Genomic DNA, 21,605 nt, shown 5'->3' with positions numbered 1-21,605 from the left:
TTTTAAAAAATAAATAAGGTGTTTGGGAACGCATGTAAGAATTAAAGATTTTAAAATTTAAAAAAAATAAATAAATAAAAAAAAAAATAAATAAGGCCTTCCCTGGCGGTCGAGCAGCTAAGACTCTGTGCTCCCAATGCAGGGGGCTTGGATTCAACCCCTGGTCATGGGAACTAGATCCGGCATGCTGCAACTAAGCTCCAGTGCAGCCCAATAAAAAATAAGTAAATAAAAATAAATAAATAGGGACTTCCCTGGTGGTCCAGTGGATAAGACTTCACACTCCCAATGCAGGGGGACCAGGTTCAATCCCTGGTCAGGGATTGACCAGCAACTAAGTTGATTGCAGCAACTAAGATTTGACATGCAGTAACTTAAAAAACATCTATTTCTGCTTTATTGACTATGCCAAAGCCTTTGACTGTGTGGATCACAATAAACTGTGGAAAATTCTTCAACAGATGGGAGTACCAGACCACCTGACCTGCCTCTTGAGAAACCTATATGCAGGTCAGGAAATAACAGTTAGAACTGGACCTGGAACAACAGACTGGTTCCAAATAGGAAAAGGAGTACGTCAAGGCTGTATATTGTCACCCTGCTTATTTAACTTCTATGCAGAGTATATCATGAAAAATGGTGGGCTGGAAGAAGCACAAGCTGGAATCAAGATTGCCGGGAGAAATATCAATAACCTCAGAAATGCAGTGACACCACCCTTATGGCAGAAAGTGAAGAGGAACTAAAAAGCCTCTTGATGAAAGTGAAAGAAGAGAGTGAAAAGTTGGCTTCAAGCTCAACATTCAGAAAATGAAGATCATGGCATCTTGTCCCATCACTTCATGGGAAATAGATGGGGAAACAGTGGAAACAGTGGCAGACTTTATTTTGGGGGGGTTCCAAAATCACTGCAGATGGTGACTGCAGCCATGAAATTAAAAGACGCTTACTTCTTGGAAGAAAAGTTATGACCAACCTAGATAGTATATTCAAAAGCAGAGATATTACTTTGCCAACAAAGGTCCGACTAGTCGAGGCTATGGTTTTTCCTGTGGTCATGTGTGGATGTGAGAGTTGGACTGTGAAGAAAGCTGAGCGCCGAAGAATTGATGCTTTTGAACTGTGGTGTTGGAGAAGACTCTTGAGAGCCCCTTGGACTGGAGGGAGATCCAACCAGTCCATTCTGAAGGAGATCAACCCTGGGATTTCTTTGGAAGGAATGATGCTAAAGCTGAAACTCCAGTACTTTGGCCACCTCATGCGAAGAGTTGACTCATTGGAAAAGACTCTGATGCTGGGAGGGATTGGGGGCAGGAGGAAAAGGGGATGACAGAGGATGAAATGGCTGGATGGCATCACCGACTCGATGGATGCGAGTCTGAGAGAACTCCGGGAGGTGGTGATGGACAGGGAGGCCTGGCGTGCTGCGATTCATGGAGTCACAAAGAGTTGGACATGACTGAGCGACTGAACTGAACTGAACTTAAAAAAAAGAATAGAGAAAAAGATCCTGCAAGCCTCAACAAGATCTGAGATCTATGCTGCAAGTAAGACCTGGCACAGGGACTTCCCTGGTGATCCAGTGGTTAAGAATTCACCTGCCGGTGAAGGGAACATGGGCTGGATTCCTGGTCTGGGAAGATTTCACATGCTGCAGAGCAACAAAGCCCCATGCAGCAACTACTAAAGCCCTCGAGCCCGTGCTCCACAAGAGAAGCCACGGCAACAAGAAACCTGAGCACCGCAACCAGAGAATAGTTCCCACTTGCCACAAACAGAGAAAGCCCTCTAGCAGCAACAAAGACCCAGCACAGGCAAAGATTGGGAAAAAAAAAAGAAAAAAAAGACCTGGTACAGCCAAATATTTAAATAAATAAATAAAATGCCCTCCGAGAGCTACACTGTCATTCCCTTAGTGTGTCATGCTGTGGGAAAGGTCAGAAAGCGCTGCTGACTCCATTGCCTGACTGAAATCTACACTTGATTTTTTATTTTATATTGGAACATCTGTTTTTTAAATTAACTTTATTGAAGTAAAAATTTACAATTTAATGCACATATCTTATTGTGCAGTTTCATGAGTTTTAATAAGTGCATTGTTCAGTCGCTAAGTCACGTCTGACTCTGTGACCCCATGACCTGCAGGACACCAGGCTTCCCTGTCCTCCACTATCTCCCAGAGTTTGCTCAAACTCATAGCCATTGAGTCAGAGATGCCATCCAACTGACTCATCCTCTGTCGCCCCCTTCTCCTCCTGCTCTCAATCTTTCCCACCATCAGGGTCTTTTCCAATGTCAAGTGCATACACCCATGTAATCCCCACCCCAATCAAGACAGGGGACATTTCCCTCCCCCAGTTCCCTGTGTGCCCTTTACTGTCCCTCTTTTCCCCACTCCCTGCCACAGGCAACTGCAGATCTGATTTCCATCACTATAGATCGGCTTTGCTGTTCCCGAACTCAATATTAGTGGAATCACATAGTACTCCTCTATTGTGTCTGGCTTCTTTCAGCATAATGTTTTTGAAAGTCACCCATGTTATATGCATTAACAGTTGTGTGTATTAACAGTTGTATGTAGTAACAGTTTGTGTTTCTCGTAATAACTTTATTGAGAATAATTCATATGCCATAAAATTCACCCTTTAGTCTATGATTCAATGGTTTTGTTTTTTTAATTCACAGAGGTGAGCAGTCATCACAGCTAACGTAGCCTTCTCATCACCCTCAAAACAAACTCTGTGCCCATTAGCAGTCACCCCTCTGTCCCTCTCCCCAGCTACTGGTCCAGCTATGGTCTCTTTGAATTTACTTATTCTGGACATTCCATAGAAATGGACTCATATAATATGTGGTCCCTTGTGTCTGGTTTCTTTCACTTAGCATAACCTTTAATGGTTCATCCACGTTGTAGCAGGCTATCAGTACATCATTACTTTCAGGGCTGAATAATATTTCATGGTAGGGATATACCACATTTTGTTTATCCATCTATAACTTAATGGACATTTGGTTTGTGTCTACTTTTTGGTTACTTGAATAACATTGCTATGGACACTCCTGTGCAAGCTTCTGTGAAGAAATGTTTCAGTTCTGTTTGGAATATACCCAGGAGTGGAATTGCTTGTCCATACACTAGTGGTAAAGAACCAAGGCAGGAAACCTAAGAGACATGGGTTCAGTCCCTGGGTGGGGAAGATCCACAGGAGAAGGAAATGGCAACCCGCTCCAGTATTCTTGCCTGGAGAATCCTGTGGACAAAGGAGCCTGGCAGGCTACAGTCCATGGGGTCGCAAAGAGTCGGACACAACTAAAGTGACTTAGCACAAGCATAACACAAGCACAGTAACTCTACGCTTAACATTTTGAAATTGTTTTCCAAGGTGGCTGCACCATTTTACACTTTATTCATTTTTATTGCTGAGTAATAGTCTATAGGCCACAAATTAATCAAAATTAAAAAACCTCTGCTTTTCAAAAGGCATCATTTATTTATTTGTTTTGGCTGTGCTTTGAGGCTGGGCCCTCCAGTCAGAGCCAAGTCCTAACCACTGGATAGCCAGGGAATTCCCAAAAGGCACCATTATTTTAAAAAGAGAAACTATCTTCTGGGTGAAAATATTTGTAGTCCATTTATCTGATGAAGGATTTGTATCCAAAATATTGGGTTGGTCAAAAAGTTCATTTTCATTTTTCCATAACACCTTATTAAAAACCCCAAAGAACTTGAAAATTCCGAACAAACTTTTTGACTAATTTAATATATAAAGAACTCTTACAATTTAATAAGTCAAATAACATGGTTTTCTAAACAGTCAATGAAACAATCAAACACTTAATAAGAGATACATAAAAATGGTCAATAAGCACTTGAAGTATGGTCGGCATCATTAGTCATTAGAGAAATGCAAATTAAACTAAGATGATGTATTATTTTACATTTACTAGCATGACTAATGCTAAAAAGATTTTCAATATCAAATCTTGGCCATGCTGCAGATCAATTGGAATTATCATACACAGATCTTGGAAATGTAAAACAGAACTACCATTTCGGAAAACAGTTTGGCAGATCCCTCTCATTTTAAAATACCTCCCCCCATTTACAAATATTTCACTTATTTAAAAAGTGCTTTTTAATGACCATTTTTAAATAGCCTTTGTCACTTTCTTTACCATGTCTCCATATAAATGTATGCAATTAGAGATCAAATAAGTTTGGCAAGTTTCTAGCTGTTTACCGAAGAGAAACGAGAAGGTATTTCTACAGAAAGACTTACCCAGGAATGTTTCAGTTCAGTTCAGTCGCTCAGTCGTGTCCAACTCTTTGCAACCCCATGAACCGCAGCATGCCAGGCCTCCCTGTCCATCACCAACTTCCGGAGTCCACCCAGACCCATGTCCATCCCCTTCTCCTCCTGCCCTCAATCTTTCCCAGCATCAGGGTCTTTTCAAATGAGTCAGCTCTTCACATCAGGTGGCCAAAGTATTGGAGTTTCAGCTTCAACATCAGTCCTTGCAATGAACACCCAGGACTTACCTCCTTTAGGATGGACTGGTTGGATTTCCTTGCAGTCCAAGGGACTCTCAAGAGTCTTCTCCAACACTACAGTTCAAAAGCATCAATTCTTTGGTGCTCAGCTTTCTTTATAGTCCAACTCTCACATCCATATATGACCACTGGAAAAACCATAGCCTTGACTAGACCAACCTTTGTTGACAAAGTAATGTCTCTGCTTTTTAATATGCTGTCTAGGTTGATCATAACTTTCCTTCCAAGGAGTAAGAGTCTTTTAATTTCATGGCTTTAGTCACTATCTGCAGTGATTTTGGAGCCCAGAAAAATAAAGTCAGCCACTGTTTCCCCATCTATTTGCCATGAACTGATGGGACTGGATGCCATGATCTTAGTTTTCTGAATGTTGAGCTTTAAGCCAACTTTTTCACTCTCCTTTTTCGCTTTCATCAAGAGGCTCTTTAGTTCTTCACTTTCTGCCATAAGGGTGGTGTCATCTGCATTTCTGAGGTTACTGATGTTTCTCCCAGCAATCTTGATTCCAGCTTGTGCTTCTTCCAGCCCAGCGTTTCTCATGATGTACTCGCCATAGAAGTTAAATAAGCAGGGTGACAATATACAGCCTTGACATACTCCTTTTCCTATTTGGAACCAGTCTGTTGTTCCATGTCCAGTTCTAACTGTTACTTCCTGACCTGCAAACAGGTTTCTCAAAAGGCAGGTCAGGTGGTCTGGTATTCCCATCTGTTGAAGAATTTTCCACAGTTGATTGTGATCCACACAATCAAAGGCTTTGGCATAGTTAATAAAGCAGAAATAGATATTTTCCTGGAACTCTCTTGCTTTTTCGATGATCCAGCGGATGTTGGCAATTTGATCTCTGGTTCCTCTGCCTTTTCCAAAACCAGCTTGAATATCTGGAAGTTCATGTATTGCTTAAGCCTGGCTTGGAGAATTTTAAGCATCACTTTACTAGTGTGTGAGATGAGTGCAATTGTGCGGTAGTTTGAGCATTCTTTGGCACTGCCTTTCTTTGAGATTGGAATGAAAACTGTCCTTTTCCAGTCCTGTGGCCGCTGCTGAGTTTTCCAAATTTGCTGGCATATTGAGTGCAGCACTTTCACAGCATCATCTTTGAGGATGTGAAACAGCTCAACTGGAATTCCATCACCTCCACTAGCTTTGTTTGTAGTGATGCTTCCTATAGGAGCTTCATTCACAATAGACAAAAGCTAGAAACAACCCAAAATGCCATCAAGAAATGTCCATCAACCCATTCTTCCATCTAGAAGAGATAAAGGAATCTGCTTTGAAAAAAATGAAATATTTTGTCTTTTAGAATCTGAAATTTTTCCTGTTTGCCCCTAGACTGCTAGATTTAGAAGAGCAGTTCGTGTTAGTCTTGTTCATTACTGTAGGCTCGGAGTCTGGCGACGGGCAAGGACGCAATCAACAGTGAATGAATGAAAGAAAGCAAGGTTGCGCACGTTAATGAATCTGTGGGCACCACCCCTCCGGCCTTTTATCATTCCTTTCTTCTACAAACGCTGGCTAAGCCGGCCCGATGTGGTTCGCAGCCCGCCCTAGAAATGAGTACTGCCATGTCCCGGCCCCGGAGGCGCGTCCCGCCTGGAGCGGCCGGAGAGGACCCTGGGTGCTGGCGCCCGAGTGAAGGAAGGTCGCTGAACGCCCACAGGGCACAGTCCGGGCCCGCGCGGACCGACGGCGCGGGACAGACGGACAGCCAGGCGGACGGCGCCGCACGGATGCGAGAAGCGGGCGGCGCGGTCCAGTAGAGCTGAGGGCGGCCCCGCGTCCCGACTGCGCGCAGGACGCCGGGGCGGGCCGAGGGCGGCGGAGGCGGGACAGGACAGAATCACGCGGAGGTGAGGCCGGGGGCCCGTCACGCCCCCGAGGGCAGGCCCTGAGCGCCCGCTCCGCCCTGGCCCTTTGGGGTGTGGACTCCAGCTCCGGCTCTGCTCCGCTCGCGAAGCCGCGCCGCCGCCCGCTCGGGCTGTCCCGGTGAGGGGGCCGGGAGGGGGGCGCCACGGAGATCCCGGGCCCAGGAGATCTGGCGGGGACAGGAATGCGCTTGGGCTGCGGGGCCTCCTGACTCAGCCGCATGCTCAGATTTCGGGGTTTCTCTCCTGGGCGGGGAACGCTTAACTTCCTCATTCCTGCCTGGACCCCTTCTTCCAGCTGGCTTGGCCTGGCTGGAGACCCGGCGGCTCCGGACCCCTTGCAACCCTCCCGGGGCCCCTTCCTCTGCCCCGCTTCGGGGCCCATCCGGGCCTGGCCGGTTGTTCCTTGGCATCCTGATTAAGGGACAGGAGGCGGGGCTCGGACGTTTTGGATGAAGGATCAGAGATAGGGGATGGAGATTAGAGGCGAATTGGCAGGGCAGTGCGGACCGATGGATTCTAATCAAAGAGAGATTAAGAGTCAGCGGGAGCCGGGTGGGGGAAAGCGGGGGACCTGGGGAGACCGAGGACCGTGGGGGTGGAATGGGGGGGATAGAGTTCTGCAGAGCGGATCACCATTCTGAGGCCTCCCCATATTCCCAGGATGGCGGCAACCCCCCGGAGCCTTTTCCCCTCTGGGGATGACCTGGACTCCAGCCAGTTACAGATGGAGCCCGATGAGGTGGACACCCTGAAGGAGGGAGAGGACCCAGGTACACAGGGAGGACGGTCTCTGGGAGAGGAGGAGGAGGGCTGAGACCTCCTGGAGTCCACATTCTTCCACTTTCTTTCCCACCAGCCGACCGGATGCACCCCTTTCTGGCCATCTACCACCTCCAGCCTCTGAAAACGCACCCCTTGCTGTTTGCCCCTGGGGTCCCCGTCATAGCTCAGGTGGTGGGCACTGAAAGATACACCAGTGGATCCAAGGTGGCTGGGCTGGCCCCAAGGGAGTGGGGATGGGGAGGGCTGGCCAGAGTGAGGGGCTGCCTTCCCACCAGGGAACATCCATTCAGTTCCTCCCTCCCACAGGTGGGCACCTGCACTCTGTATTCTGTGCGCCTGACTCACGGTGACTTCACCTGGACAACCAAGAAGAAGTTCCGTCATTTCCAGGAGCTGCATCGGGACCTCCTGAGACATAAAGTCTTCATGAGTCTGCTCCCTCTGGCTCGGTGAGGGGGATAAGGCTGCCTCCTGTGTAGGACAGATGCCCCTCACCTCGAGGCAGCCGGGGGTGTCTGCCCCAGCCCCCATCGCTGCTTTCTGCCTGTCTCATCCCCAGGCCACAGCTGACCCTACCCCAGCTACTTTTCTCCCCCAACTCTGGCCACTGGGCTCCCTCTACCTCCTCTGACCCCAGTTACCAGGAAACCTTCCCTGTTCAGCTCTGCCTGTCCGTGGTTCTGGGCCAGTATCTCAGCTGGGCTGGATGCCCAAAGTGCCCTTGGCAGCCTCCCACCTTTTTCTGTCTCCATCCTCAGGGTAGGGGGCATTCCTGCTGCTACCCTCTAGGTCTCCTCGCCTCTTCCAAGTCCCCGCCTCCAGTGCTTCAGGATCCCAGGCACTGAGCCTCCAGCTCCTATTGACCCTCCCTCATCCCTTCCACAGTTTTGCTGTTGCTTCATCTCCAGCCCCAGAGGGAGACAGCAGAGAGATACCCTCTCTACCCCGAGCAGGTCCTGAGGGCTCCTCCAGACGTACCTCTAGCAAGCAGGTAGGACCAGACACCAGGTCCTCTGGGAAGGTGTTTGGGTGCAAATGGCTCTGGTCCCATCCGTCTTTCTGTCTCCCATCCCTTCACTTCAGAAATACCTGGAGAATTATCTCAACCGCCTCCTAACCATGTCTTTCTATCGCAACTACCATGCCATGGTAAGGTCAGGGGCTGGCGCCGGGTCCCTTGAGATAAATCAGGGGGCAGAGGACCAGGGTTGCTAGGATTTGAGGGACTGACAACGAGTCTCTCCTCTGAGCCTTTTTCTTCCTCTGCAGACAGAGTTCCTGGAAGTCAGTCAGCTGTCCTTTATCCCAGACCTTGGATGCAAAGGATTGTGAGTGTCTGACACTTTTCACCCACCGTCTGCCAATGTCTGAATCTCTCCCTCCCCGAGAATAGGGAAAGCAGGGCAGGGTGGGCTGGGAGTCTGATTTTATCCCCACAGGTTTGAACCCTGGATCCCTCTCCAGCGCCTCTTCCTGGTTTTCCCCACAGGGAGGGGGTGATCCGGAAGCGCTCAGGTGGCCACCGTGTTCCTGGCCTCACCTGCTGCGGCCGAGACCAAGTTTGTTATCGCTGGTCCAAGCGGTGAGGGCTGAGCAGAGAGGCTGGACAGTGGGTGGGGGCGAGGAAGGAGATGCGAGGGGCGGGGGGCATGAAGGAATGGCTGGAGCCCTTCCCCTCCAGGTGGCTGGTGGTGAAGGACTCCTTCCTGCTGTACATGTGCCTCGAGACTGGCGCCATCTCCTTTGTTCAGCTCTTCGACCCTGGCTTCGAGGTGCAGGTGGGGAAAAGGAGTACAGAGGCACGGTACGGGGTCCGGGTCGACACCTCTCACAGGTAAGTCCTCCTGGTATGGACAGCACCTGGTGAGTGAAGAGCCAGCCTGGGCCCTAAGGGGAGATGCGTGGAAGAGACCACGGAAGAGAGGGTGTTCCCACTCCACCCCTCTGGAGATGGCCATGATTTGGAACCAGGAACGTTCTAGCCAGATGCTTGGGGCTGCTCCTAGAGGCTGGCCCAGAGCTTTCTCTGGGGTGAGGGCAAGTGGGAACAAACAACAGGTTCCCTTGCTTGCTCACTCCCTTGGGGAGAGGGAGGAACGAAGCTGCTTCCTTATGTGGGATGAGGGTAGGGATGGGTCCAGATGTCAGGCCGGGGGGATGGGTTAGATGTTTTGCCCCTCCTTTAGGTGGTGTTGTATGCAGGGGGCATGTACTATACCCTGCTTTTGCTCTGGGCTTTGGGCAGTTGGGATTTTGGTCTGTTTGTATCTTTTGTCCAAAATTTGCCTCAACTGCTCATGCACACAGTTATTTTTAGTCCCATGTAGTTTCTTTGTGTTTTGTTGCTCCAAGAGAGGTGGGTCCAGGTGCAAGCATTGCAACAAAGGGTCCCAGGTCCCAGGCCTGTCTCAGAAGGGCTTTTGGTGCAAAGAAAGGGCACTCCGTCCATTCCTTTATTTATTCAATAAACTTGAGGGACTTCCCTGGTGATCCAGTGGTTAAGACTTCATGCTTCCACTGCAAGGGTCACACGTGGGATCCCTGGTCAGGGAACTAAGACTCCACATGCCATGCTGCATAGCTCACCCCTTCCCCCCGATCCCCCCCCCAAAAAAAAAAACAGACAACGACCTTGAGCGGCTGGCACAATACTAAGTGCCAAACACCCAACTGTGAATAAGGCAGATGTATACCCTGTCCCTGTGAAATCAAGTATGGACTGAGGAAGGAGGTGGGGAAGAGCAGACAGCTAAAGGAAGAGGGTTTCTGGGCCAAGCCAGAGGCATGGAGGGCGAGGATGGTGGTCCATCTTTGTTCTTGCCCAGGTCCTTGATTCTCAAGTGCAGCAGCTACCGGCAGGCACGGTGGTGGGCCCAGGAGATCACCGAGCTGGCCCAGGGCCCAGGCAGAGACTTCATTCAGCTGCACCGGCACGACAGCTATGCTCCTCCTCGGCCTGGGACCCTGGCCCGGTGGTGAGACACTGATGTCCTTTCTGAAGCTGTCAGTGGTCTTTCAACCTCCTTGGTGTTCTCTGAGTCCTGATCTTCTCTCTCCTCTGACCCCTTCTGACCTCAGTAACCTGCCCGTTTGACTTTTCCAGTCGCCCACACCCCCTGACTTTTGATCATTCTGATTCCTCTGATTACCCTCTGATCTTTCTGAACCCCAAATTAGGTGATCTCTGACCCTGACCTCTCTGACTGACCTCCTGTGACCTTTCTAACCCCCTTTCACCCCACTGACCCTCTGTGTTCTCAGGAATCTCAAATCTCTCTGATTCATTCAGTCTATTTAATAAACATTTTCTAAGCACCCATTATGTGCCAGGTCCATGGCAGGGATAAGACACAGTAGGTGATTCAATCATGAAACAGTGGGAATTTGCCATACTGGCCATAGACACAGAGTACCAAGCTCAGACAAGGGGCATCTGCTCTAGTGCAGGAGGTCTGGACTGGCTTCCAGAAGGCAGTAACTCTGAGGTTCATGTTAGCAAGATAAGATGGAGAAGGGTGGTCCCTGCAGAGAAGCTAGAAATAGTCTGGCATGTTAGGGATTCACGAAGGCTGACTTGTTCCAGTTTGAGAAGCAGAAGCCGGAAAAGAGTCTGGAGCAGGGGACTTCCCTGGAGGACTAGAGATTAAGACTCAGTGCTTCCAGTGCAAGGGTGTGGGTTCGATCCCTGGTCAGGGAAATAAGATCTTGCCTGCCATGTGCAGCGCGGCCAAAAAAAAAAAAAAGTCTGGTGGTCTCAGGGCCTGATCAGTGCCTCTCCTGCTAGCTAAGGAGGTTAACTTTTATCATAAGCAGAGAGGAGTGATGGAAACAATTTTTCCCCCCCTTGGTGTTAGTGTTGAGAATTTTGTGTGTTTTTTTTTTTTTAATTTTTATTGGAGTTGATTTAAATGTGTTGGTTTCGGAAGTACAACAAAGAGAACCAGTTATACATATGTCCACTCTTTTTTAGATTGTTTTCCCATATAGGTCATTACAGAGTATTGAGTAGAGCTCTCTGTGCTCTATACTAGGTCCTTATTAATTATCTATTTCATATATACTACTGCTAAGATGCTTCATAGTAGTATATATATTTCAGTCCTGATCTTCCAATTTATCCCTACTTCCCCCATTACCCCCTGGTAACCATAAGTTTGTTTCCTATATCTGTAACTATTTCCGCTTTGTAGATAAGTTCATTTGTACCCTTTTGAAATTTATTTTTTAACAAAAGAACTGATTGTGCCAGTTAGTATGAGCCAGAAACTGTTCTGAGTGTTTTATGCTTTGTTGTTGTTGTTGTTTAGTTGCTAAGTCATGTCTAACTCTTGTGCCATGCCATGGACTGTAGCCCACCAGGCTCCTCTGTCCATGGGATATCCTAGGCAAGAATACTGGAGTGGGTTGCCATTTTCTTCTCTAGGGGATCTTCCCGACCCAGGATTAAACCTACGTCTCTTGCACTGGCAGGCAGATTCTTCCTGCTGAGTCACCAGGGAAGCTGCTTTATGTTTATGAACTTACTCCATGACACAGGTACAGTTGTTATCTCCATTTTCCAGATGAGAAAACTGAGTCAAGGAGAAGTTAAATAACATGCCAAGGTCACACACCTTGTAAACAATAGATTCAAATGCAGGCAGTCTGGGTCAAGACCCTGCTCTTCACCATCAAACAGAACAGTTATTAAAAGTCTAACAGGGGCTTCCCTGGTGGTCCAATGGCAAGACTCCCTGTTCTCAATGCAGGGGGCCTGGGTTCAATCCCTGCCGAGGGAACTAGACCCCACATGCTGCAACAAAGAGCCTACATGTCACAACTAAGACCCTCTGCAGCCAAATATATAAACAAAATATTTTAAAAGTAAATAAAAGTCTTAACAATGCAGAACTTGCACAAGCCTTTACCTACTCTCCATACCGTAGTTCTTCCCTACTCCCTCTCCCACAAATCCCATTTCTCTCCCCAAAAGTAATCCTGGTGATAGTTTGATATTTATCTTCCTAAGTCTTCTCCTGCGTATGTTCATGCACTTGTGCATATATGTTACTTTTTGTTTTAATATAGATAAGATCATGCCCCCTCTCCTTTGTTTTTTTTTTTTTCCCACTTAATACATGTGTTAGAGATTAGGCATTTACATTATTTCCCACTTTCAGCCTTATAAACAATACTGCAATGAACACAATGTTTGCCTAAGCATTTAATAGGATGTCTTCCTAGATACAGAATTACTAAGTGCATTTAATGGTATTAGGGAGTATGTACATTTAATATTCTGTTAGATACTGCCAAGTTGTCCTCTAAAAAGGCTATAAAGCCAATTTATATTCTCACAGTCTATGGGAATACTCACTTCCCCCATTCTGATACTGAGCATTACCTGTGATTTTAATTTTTGCCAGAGTGGATTTAAAAAGTGGCATTTTATTTTAATATCAATGTCCTTATTTAGCGATGATATTGAACATCTTTTCATATGACTGGCCATTTTCTCCCTGTGAGCTATCCATTCTTATTCTTTGTTCAATTGGCTTATATGTCTTTTTGTTACTGATTTGTTGGAACTCTTTATATGTGATGTATTAATCCTCCTAGTCTTTAGTCATTTTCTTTAGTTTATTGTGTCTTTTGTAACTTTTATTTTTATTTAGTTCATACTGGCAAGTTTATTCCACTTTGAAATATCTGCTACTATCTGACTCTGTGATCACTCTTGGTCTTTGACCTTGCTATCACCTCTGACCCATGACTGTCCTTCGATCTTCACTCTCCAGAGCTTTCTGGCTTCTGACTTCCCTGATCTCCTTGGCTTGGCCTCCCCCCAGGTTTGTGAATGGGGCAGGTTACTTTGCTGCTGTGGCAGATGCCATCCTGCGAGCTCAAGAAGAGATTTTCATCACAGACTGGTGGTAAGTGGGAGAAGAACCTGAGCAAGAAAGTGTGGGTTAGTACCTGCAACAGATCAGCTTATGGGTCAGAAAAGGAGTGGAAGGCGAGGAGTGGCTGTTGTTGGGAGCTTAGCTTACCCTCACCTGCTGCCCTGAATCCCAGGTTGAGTCCTGAGATTTACCTGAAGCGTCCAGCCCATTCAGATGACTGGAGACTGGACGTTATGCTCAAGAAGAAGGCGGTGAGGAGAATGGTCTGGCTGGAGGGGAGGTATGGTCAAGGGGTGGCTTATGGGTGGAGATTGGTTGGAAGAGACTATAGCATGGCGGGGGGTAGGGGGGGAAGGTAAGGAATCTAAAACTTGAGGTGGAGGAAATGTACCCATCCTGGTTCAGTCTCACAGAAATCACCTCTTCCACTCTCCTGGGGAGAACTCCCTTAGAGAAGAAGACCAACCTCCCTGTTCTTGCCCTTCCTCTCCTTGATGTAGACTTTCCTCCCAATACCCTATACACTCAATTATGCTATGGGGGATGGACATATCTGTCTCTCTCATTGGGTAGATGAATACCACTAGCTGCAGTACAAGGCACAGTGTCTGCTATGTTGGGAGCATCCACAGATGGTGATGGATGGGAGGAAATATACGTGGATGATGGAGAGTGTGTGGATGAGGGGATGGATAGATGATGGAAAGGGAGATAGATAGAAGGATATGAGGTTGGGAAGGTAGATCCAAGGAGAGTGGTAAATAGATAGATGAGTGATAGATGGTAGATAAGGGGATGAGTAAATTGTTGGGAAGATGGATGGCTAGATAATGCTAGGTAGGTGGGTAGATGTGTGGATGGATTAGTGAGTGAGCAGATAGATGATATTCAATCTAAGTTTGCTGTAAGCATCAAAACAGGGTGTCAGTGGCATAGCATTGAGGATCTCTGGGTGGAGAGGAGGAACATACAGGAACCCTGAGGGTGGGAAAGGGTCATTAGGATCTGATTCCCTCACTGACCACCAGGAGGAGGGTGTCCGAGTGTCTGTACTGCTGTTCAAGGAAGTGGAGTTGGCCTTGGCCATCAACAGTGGCTACAGCAAGAGGGTACTGATGCTGCTGCACCCCAACATAAAGGTGACTCAGGCCCCAGAGACCCCTCCCTTCTGGCCCTCCTCACTACACATCCCCCCCCCACCAACCCTCCCTGTCCTTGAACGTCTCATCTTTCCATCTTCCTGTTCCCCGCCTCCTCCAAATGCTGCCTCTGGCTTCTCCCACCTACGCCCACACTCATGAACTCCCCCATACCTGCTCCAGGTGATGCGCCACCCAGACCAGGTGACACTGTGGGCCCATCATGAGAAGCTCCTGGTGGTAGACCAAGTAGTGGCCTTCCTGGGTGGGCTGGACCTTGCCTATGGCCGCTGGGATGACCTACACTACAGACTGACTGATCTGGGGGATTCCTCTGAGTCAGCTGCCCCCCAGGTAATCCCCCAAGGCCTTCCGGAGCACACCCCCCCCAACTCAACTAATGTAAATCCATACCCCTTCCCAGCTGCAGCCTTCCTCTCCAGTCATAGCCCTCATTCAAAGTTCCTAGGCCTTTCTGGGACCCCAACAACCTGCTTTGAATATACTGACTCAGTTGCCTCCCCATGACCTCTACCCATTTTTCTAGGGATTTCAAATGCATCTGAAGGGGAGGGCCGGGGAATCAAACTCTCTCTGTTTCATTCTTCCTCTGTGTGTCTCTCTGTCTTCCCGTCTTCCAGTGCTCCTTTCTTCTCTTTGGCCTGGCTCTGTGTGACCCATGACCTCTCCTTGCCCCTGGCTTGGGTGTGTTCCCCCTACAGCCTCCCACCTCACGCTCAGACCTTCCAGCTACCCCCGACCTCACTCACAACCAACTCTTCTGGCTGGGCAAGGACTACAGCAATCTGATCACTAAAGATTGGGTGCAGCTGGATCGGCCTTTTGATGGTAGGGGGTCCACCTTCTTCAAAGTCCCTGAGAGCTGGAAGCCGGGGCAGAGGGCGGGCCTGGGTCTGAGGATGGGATGAACCGGGTCAAGGGTAATGCCACCTCTTCTCCAGTCAGCACCTCCTCCTCCCTGACCCACGTGTTCCCAAGGGACCGTCCCTGACCTCTTCCCTGACTCTCCTGGGACATTCTCCCTCCCCCCAGATTTCATTGACAGGGAGACTATGCCAAGGATGCCATGGCGGGACATTGGGGTGGCGGTCCACGGCTCACCCGCCCGGGACCTTGCCCGGCACTTCATCCAGCGCTGGAATTTCACCAAGGTGCTTGATCCCTCAGAGCCTGGAGGGTGGGCGGGAGCCAGGGGCAGCTAGCCATCTCCCGCTGATTCTGCCACCCCTCCGCCTTAGACTACCAAGGCCAAGTACAAGATACCCATGTACCCCTACCTGCTGCCCAAGTCCACCAGCACCGCAAACCAGCTCCCTTTCACGCTTTCCGGAGGGCAGTGCGCCACTGTGCAGGTGAGGCTCGGAATTCAGCCGGCCCTCTCCCCACCCCCCACCCCCCCCCCTTCAGCGCAACCTCCCTTCAGCACTCTCCCTGACGGAGAGCGCCCTCCCGCCCCCGCCCCCGAACCCTTCCTCTCCTGGACTCAGGAGGCACATCCTATCCGTCGTTCCCGCAGGTCTTGCGGTCAGTGGACCGCTGGTCAGCGGGCACCCTGGAGAACTCCATTCTCAATGCTTATCTGCACACCATCAGAGAGAGCCGGCACTTCCTCTACATTGAGGTCTGTCGGAGTGAGGGTGGAGCAGAGAAACTTAGGATATCTTGTCAGTGGGCTCAGTCGTTTAGGGCTGGCATAGCTGGACCTGGAGAACTTGGTGAAGCCTGGACCCAGGGCCGGGAGCCTGGGGATGGGGATGGCGACATGGAGCTGAGGGCAGGAACTGCTGACGGGGGGCCGGACTGCTGACGTCTGTCATTGGTCCCTGCTCCAGAATCAGTTCTTCATTAGCTGCTCAGATGGGCGGACGGTGCTGAACAAGGTGGGCGATGAGATTGTGGACAGAATCCTGAAGGCCCACAAGTAAGGCGGACCAGCTTGGAACCTGGGGGTTATGGGCGTGTTTTAAGACTAACCAGAGGGATGAGGGGAGGGGTGGGGCTTGGGAGACGGGTCACACCTCTGACTCCGCCCCTCTCCAGACAGGGGCAGTGCTTCCGAGTCTATGTGCTTTTGCCCCTGCTCCCTGGGTTCGAGGGTGACATCTCCACAGGTGGTGGTAACTCCATCCAGGCCATTCTGCACTTCACTTACAGGTGACCACCGCCTCGCCCTTCCCACCCCAACCCCTGCCAGACTCTGCCCCTCCATGGCCCCATCCTGATCCCTTCTTGCTGGACTGTTGAGGTCCACCTCTTTTCTGACATCCCCCTCCCCCACCCCACCCCAACCCCCGTGGGTCCAGTCTCCGCCTTCCTCACCCATTCTTTTCGCTCAGGACGCTGTGTCGTGGGGAATATTCAATTTTACATCGTCTCAAAGCAGCCAGTGAGTTCTGGGGGCTGGGGGTTCAAGCCCTGGGGAGGGAGAGATTGAGGGACTGGAGCCCCAGGGATGGAGGGACGGAGGCTGTCATGCCTGCATGCTTCTGTGGTTACTGCCGGAACCCATGGTGGCCTATTAGTGCAGAGAGAAGTGTATAGACAAGGCTATATAGGGCTTCTGAAGTGAGGCGGTAGATGGACCAGGACTCTGTCTGCAATGGAGGGCACCTCTCACCTCACTCCCTCCCCCCTCCCATCTCTTGCTCACAGTGGGGACAGAGTGGCAGAACTATATTTCCATCTGTGGGCTACGCACACACGGAGAACTAGGCGGGCACCCAGTCTCGGAGCTCATCTATATCCACAGCAAGATGCTTATTGCAGATGACCGGACAGTCATCATTGGTCAGTGCTGGGTCCCCAGCAACAAGTGGAGGGTGCGGAGAGGTGGAGCAGGGCCCAGCCAGGGGCAATGGGATGGGACTGGGTGATGGAGATCACAGCTGACGTCCAGTTGGGGATGGAGGCCAAAGAAGTCGTGTTGCCCACAGGCTGGTGCTTGGGTAGAGGTGATGGGGTGGGGTGGGGTTCCCTGGGCTCAGGAAGATATAGTGTGTCCTGCATCCACCCAGGCTCAGCAAACATCAATGACCGGAGCTTGCTGGGGAAGCGGGACAGTGAGCTGGCCGTGCTGATCGAGGACACAGAAATGGAGCCATCCCTCATGAACGGTGTGGAGTATCAGGCAGGCAGGTTTGCCTTGAGTCTGCGGAAGCACTGCTTCAGGTAGAGCCAGGTGGGATGCTAAAAGGTGGGGGGAGGTGGAAAGGGGGAGGGTTTGCTCTTTAAACAGGTGTGAGGATTGTCTAGAGGTAGTACTGGATTACTAGTACTTGTGCTATGCTAAATCACTCAGTCGTGTCTGACTTTTTGCAACCCTATGGACTGTAGCCCACCAGGCGCCTCCGTCTATGGGATTCTCTAGGCAAGAATACTGGAGTGGGTTGCCATGCCTTCCTCCAGGGGATCTTCCTGAACCAGGGATCAAACCTGCTTCTCCTAAGTCTCCTGCATTGGCAGGCGGGTTCTTTACCACTGGCGCCACCTGGAAAGCCACTTACTAGTACTTACTCAGTACTTGTGCATCGGTCGCTCGGGCGTATCCTGCTTTTTCGACCCCATGGACTGTAGCCCAACAGGCTCCTCTGTCCAAGGGATTCTCCAGGCAAGACTACTGGAAAGGATTGCCATTTCCTTCTCCAGGGGATCTTCCTGACCCAGGGATTGAACCCACATTTCCTGCATTGTGGGTGGATTAGTACTTGCTTGTGTTCTTAGTTACTTCAGTACTTAGAGGCAGACTAGTCCAGTTTAGGGTACCTGCAAAGCAGGGATACCAAAAAAAAAAAAAAAAAAGAGAGAGAGAGAGGGAAACAAATACTTCAAAAATAATTTGGCATTTTTTTTAAAGCATTAAAGTAGTCACCAAAATAGACAAATTAAAGCTCTGTTGGACTTGTTTACACTGATTTGATTGTTTAGCAAAAGTGTTAGTTGTTGACTCGTGTCCAGCTTTTTGCAATTCCATGGACTGTAAGCCCACCAGGCTCCTCTGTCCATGGAATTCTCCAGGCAAGAATACTGGAGTGGGTAGCCATTCCCTTCTCCAGGGGATCTTCCCAACCCAGGGGTTGAACCTGGGTCTCCCACATTGCAGGCAGAATTTTTACTGCCTGAGCCATCTGGGAAGCCCCGATTTTACTTTTTAACCATGCATCTATTTGCAATTACCTGGATAGGCGCACCATAACTTTTCTGATATTTAGGCCCTTGAAGGATCTTACTCTAGCCCCACTGGGACCCCTTTCTCCTGCAGCGTGATTCTAGGGGCTGCTGCTCGGCCACATCTGGATCTTCGGGACCCTGTCTGTGATGCCTTCTTCCAGTTGTGGCAAGAAACAGCTGAGAGCAATGCCAATATCTATGAGCAGGTGGGTGGGGGTGGGGAGAGTGCTGGCCCAGGGAAGTTGAGGGATTATCCTGTCCAGGGTGAGATGGAGAGGAGCCACTTCACACAGCCATTCTCATAAGGAGATGAGGGTCTGGGGACATCATGGGATTCAGGGTCAGTGTAGGGGGATATGTGTAGGGTGTGGGGAGTGGGGTCATGTAGCCCAGTTGGGCTTGGACTCTTGGCAGAGTCTCCTGAAGCCTTATTGGCTTCCATGCATCCCCCACCCACAGATTTTCCGATGTCTTCCATCCAATGCCACACGCTCCCTGCGGGCACTTCGGGAGTATGTAGTCGTGGAGCCCTTGGCCACGGTCAGCCCTCCCTTGGCCCGGTCTGAACTCACCCAGGTCCAGGGCCACCTCGTCCACTTCCCCCTCAAGTTCCTGGAGGATGAGTATTTGCTGCCCTCCCTGGGTAGCAAGGAGGGTGTGATGCCCCTAGAAGTGTGGACATAGCTGCAGCTCCTCCGGCCTGGAAGAGGTCACCAGCCTCTGGGCTACACTGCCTCTGGTTCTCTGCCCCCTAACCCTCAGGACCAGGGCAATGCCTTTGAGACCTGGGGGAGGCAGGCATCCCTGGAGGGGACTAGAGAAGTCACAAAGGACGTTTTTTGGGAAACAACCAAAGAAGACACTCCCAACCCCAGTTGGGGAGATGGAAGAGGGTCCCAGAGAGCTTCCTCCTCCTCGCTGTCCAGTTCAAACCACTACTACAAAGGAGAAGCAAGATTCCTGCCAGGATGCCTGGGATCAGCCTCCTACTCCAAGAGGACCAGACTTGGCCCTGGGCCTTCTCATCTCTCCCTTGTCTTCCTGCTGGGGAACCCCCTCCCTGCCCCAAGGCCTCTCCCAGCTCATTACTGCCAAGGCAGAGGGAAGGATGGAGCCACTGCTGGCTTCAGTGCCCATGGTGGGGAGGGGTGGGAGGGGGGATGCACACTAACCCCCTCCACCAGCTGCTGACAGACACTAACTTTGTATCCGTTCAATAAGCATTTCATAAATAAAAGCCTAGAAAAGCTCCTTGTCTCTTCCTTGGCTGAACTAAGTGTGTGTCTCAAAGGCCCCCCAGGCCCACACAGGTCCTTCACCCCCTCTCCACACCCCAATCCTTTCTTTCTTTGGCTTCATCTCAGCTCTGCTCCACTTGTCTGTGGCTTTTGGAGCTCCATCATTTGGTGCTGGGAAGACCAGGTGTTCACACAGGGCTGCCTGTATAGTAGGAAGCATGGACCCACACCGGGACTCCTGGAGGAAAATGGAGCCCAGGGTGCAGCTACAAGTGAGGGAGGCGCCCAGAGAAGGGCCCAGAGGGGCCGCACCTTGTTCCTCAAGTGACTGCCCAGGGGAGGCTTAGGGAAGCACCTGGGAGTCGGTAAGGGTATAGGCTTGAGGTCAGAAAGAACTGGACCCAAGTCTCAGGCTTGTCACTTTTTACCTCAATGGCCTTGTCAAGTCACATCACTTCTCTGGGCCTCAGTGGTCCCACCTGGGAAATGAGAATGAAAGTGAAAGTGAAACTCGCTCAGTTGTGTCCGACTCTGCGACCCCATGGACTATACAGATCATGGAATTCTCTAGGCCAGAACACTGGAATGGGTAGACATTCTCTTCTCCAGGGGATCTTCCCAACCCAGGGATCGAACCCAGGTCTCCCGAATTGCAGGCAGATTCTTTACCAGCTGAGGCACAAGGGAAGCCAGGGAAATGGGAATAATACTTACATAACTGTCTTGCTGTAAAGATTCAGTTGTTGACTTAAATATTTATTGAGCACCTGCTCTTTGCCAGACATCATCTAGACCAACAGCAGTGAGTACTACAAAGTCCCCACCCTCATAGGACACAGCTTCACTGTCCAGTACAGTAGCCACCAGCCACATTTGGCTATTTACACTTAAATTTATAACAATTAGAACTAAGTAAAGATTTAGTTCCTTGTATCAGCCACCAAGTGGCTGGGAGCCACTTGCAGCTAGTGGCTAGCATACTGGATGGAGAGCATTTTTGTCATTGCACAGAGTTGGCACTGCTGTAGAGTGAAGAGAGAAAGTACACGTCATTGTGTATGAGAGTGTGTTAAGTCGCTCAGTCATGTTCAACTCTTTGCGACCCCATGAACTGCAGCACGCCAGGCTTCCCCGTCCTTCATCATCTCCTGGAGCTTGCTCAAACTCATGTCCATTGAGCTGGTGATGCCATCCAACCATCTTGTCCTCTGTCATCCCCTTCTCCTGCCTTCAAACTTTCCCTGCATTGGGGTCTTTTCTAATGAGTCGACTCTTTGCATCAGGTGGCCAAAGTATTGGAGCTTCAGTTTCAGCATTAGTCCTTCTAATGAAGGACTTTAGGATTGACTGGTTTGATCTCCTTGCAGTCTAGGGGACTCTCAAGAGCCTTCTCCAACACCACAGCTCAAAAGCCATCAATTCTTTGGCGCTCAACCTTCTTTATGGTCCAACTCTCACATCCATAAATAGTTACAAGAGAGTACAGCACACACTGGATTGAGGAGGGTTACCTCCCATGGCAGGTAGAGAGAAAAGGCTAATATAATGGGTATACAGAGAGAGCTCTTTGAACTGGTAACTTTTATTATTTTTTTTAATATTTATTTGTTGGGCTGCACCAGGTCTTAATTGCAGCCTCAAGGATCTTTGGTCTTTGTTGTGGCACGTGGGATCTTTAGTTGCAGGATGCAAATTCTGAGTTGTGGCATGTGAGATCTAGTTTCCCTGACCAGGGATCCAACCCAGGCCCACTGCCTTGGGAGCATGGAATCTTAGCGAATGGACCACCAGGGAAGCCCCGACTTTTTTATTTCTCAAGTTGGGTTGTGGGATATAAATTTTATGCATATTTTCCCTGTATCTTTTTGTATATCTGAAATATTTTGCAATTGGAAAAAAGTTTAGCACAGTGCTGGCTCTTGCCCTTCATCCCTCTGGTCTCATCCCTCAATCTC

The 21,605-nt window shown here is 49.8% G+C and overlaps 1 protein-coding gene and 1 long non-coding RNA gene across 2 annotated transcripts; one reads left to right on the top strand and one right to left on the bottom strand.

The window, feature by feature from the left end:
* Positions 5,691-19,660, top strand: PLD2 (phospholipase D2). The gene is made up of 25 exons (XM_018064499.1): positions 5,691-6,538; positions 7,081-7,190; positions 7,277-7,407; positions 7,510-7,652; positions 8,089-8,194; positions 8,287-8,352; positions 8,473-8,531; positions 8,693-8,785; positions 8,885-9,037; positions 10,029-10,178; positions 13,032-13,115; positions 13,258-13,336; positions 14,114-14,224; positions 14,408-14,578; positions 14,947-15,073; positions 15,278-15,396; positions 15,484-15,597; positions 15,762-15,866; positions 16,078-16,166; positions 16,286-16,399; positions 16,582-16,631; positions 16,898-17,032; positions 17,260-17,413; positions 18,504-18,618; positions 18,872-19,660. Exons 2-25 carry the CDS (start codon positions 7,082-7,084, stop codon positions 19,094-19,096), a joined length of 2,802 nt encoding a protein of 933 aa, XP_017919988.1. The 5' UTR covers positions 5,691-6,538; position 7,081; the 3' UTR covers positions 19,097-19,660.
* LOC108638266 lies at positions 16,087-17,836 on the bottom strand. The gene is made up of 3 exons (XR_001919693.1): positions 17,759-17,836; positions 16,565-16,660; positions 16,087-16,188 (listed from the first exon to the last, which is right to left on the bottom strand). It is a non-coding gene; the product is annotated as an uncharacterized LOC108638266 (long non-coding RNA).

The sequence above is a fragment of the Capra hircus genome, chromosome 19 (genome assembly GCF_001704415.2).
Source record: "Capra hircus breed San Clemente chromosome 19, ASM170441v1, whole genome shotgun sequence".
NCBI lineage: Eukaryota > Metazoa > Chordata > Mammalia > Artiodactyla > Bovidae > Capra > Capra hircus.
The sequence above is the reverse complement of the archived record's forward strand: the minus strand, read 5'-3'. Positions and strand labels throughout refer to the sequence as shown.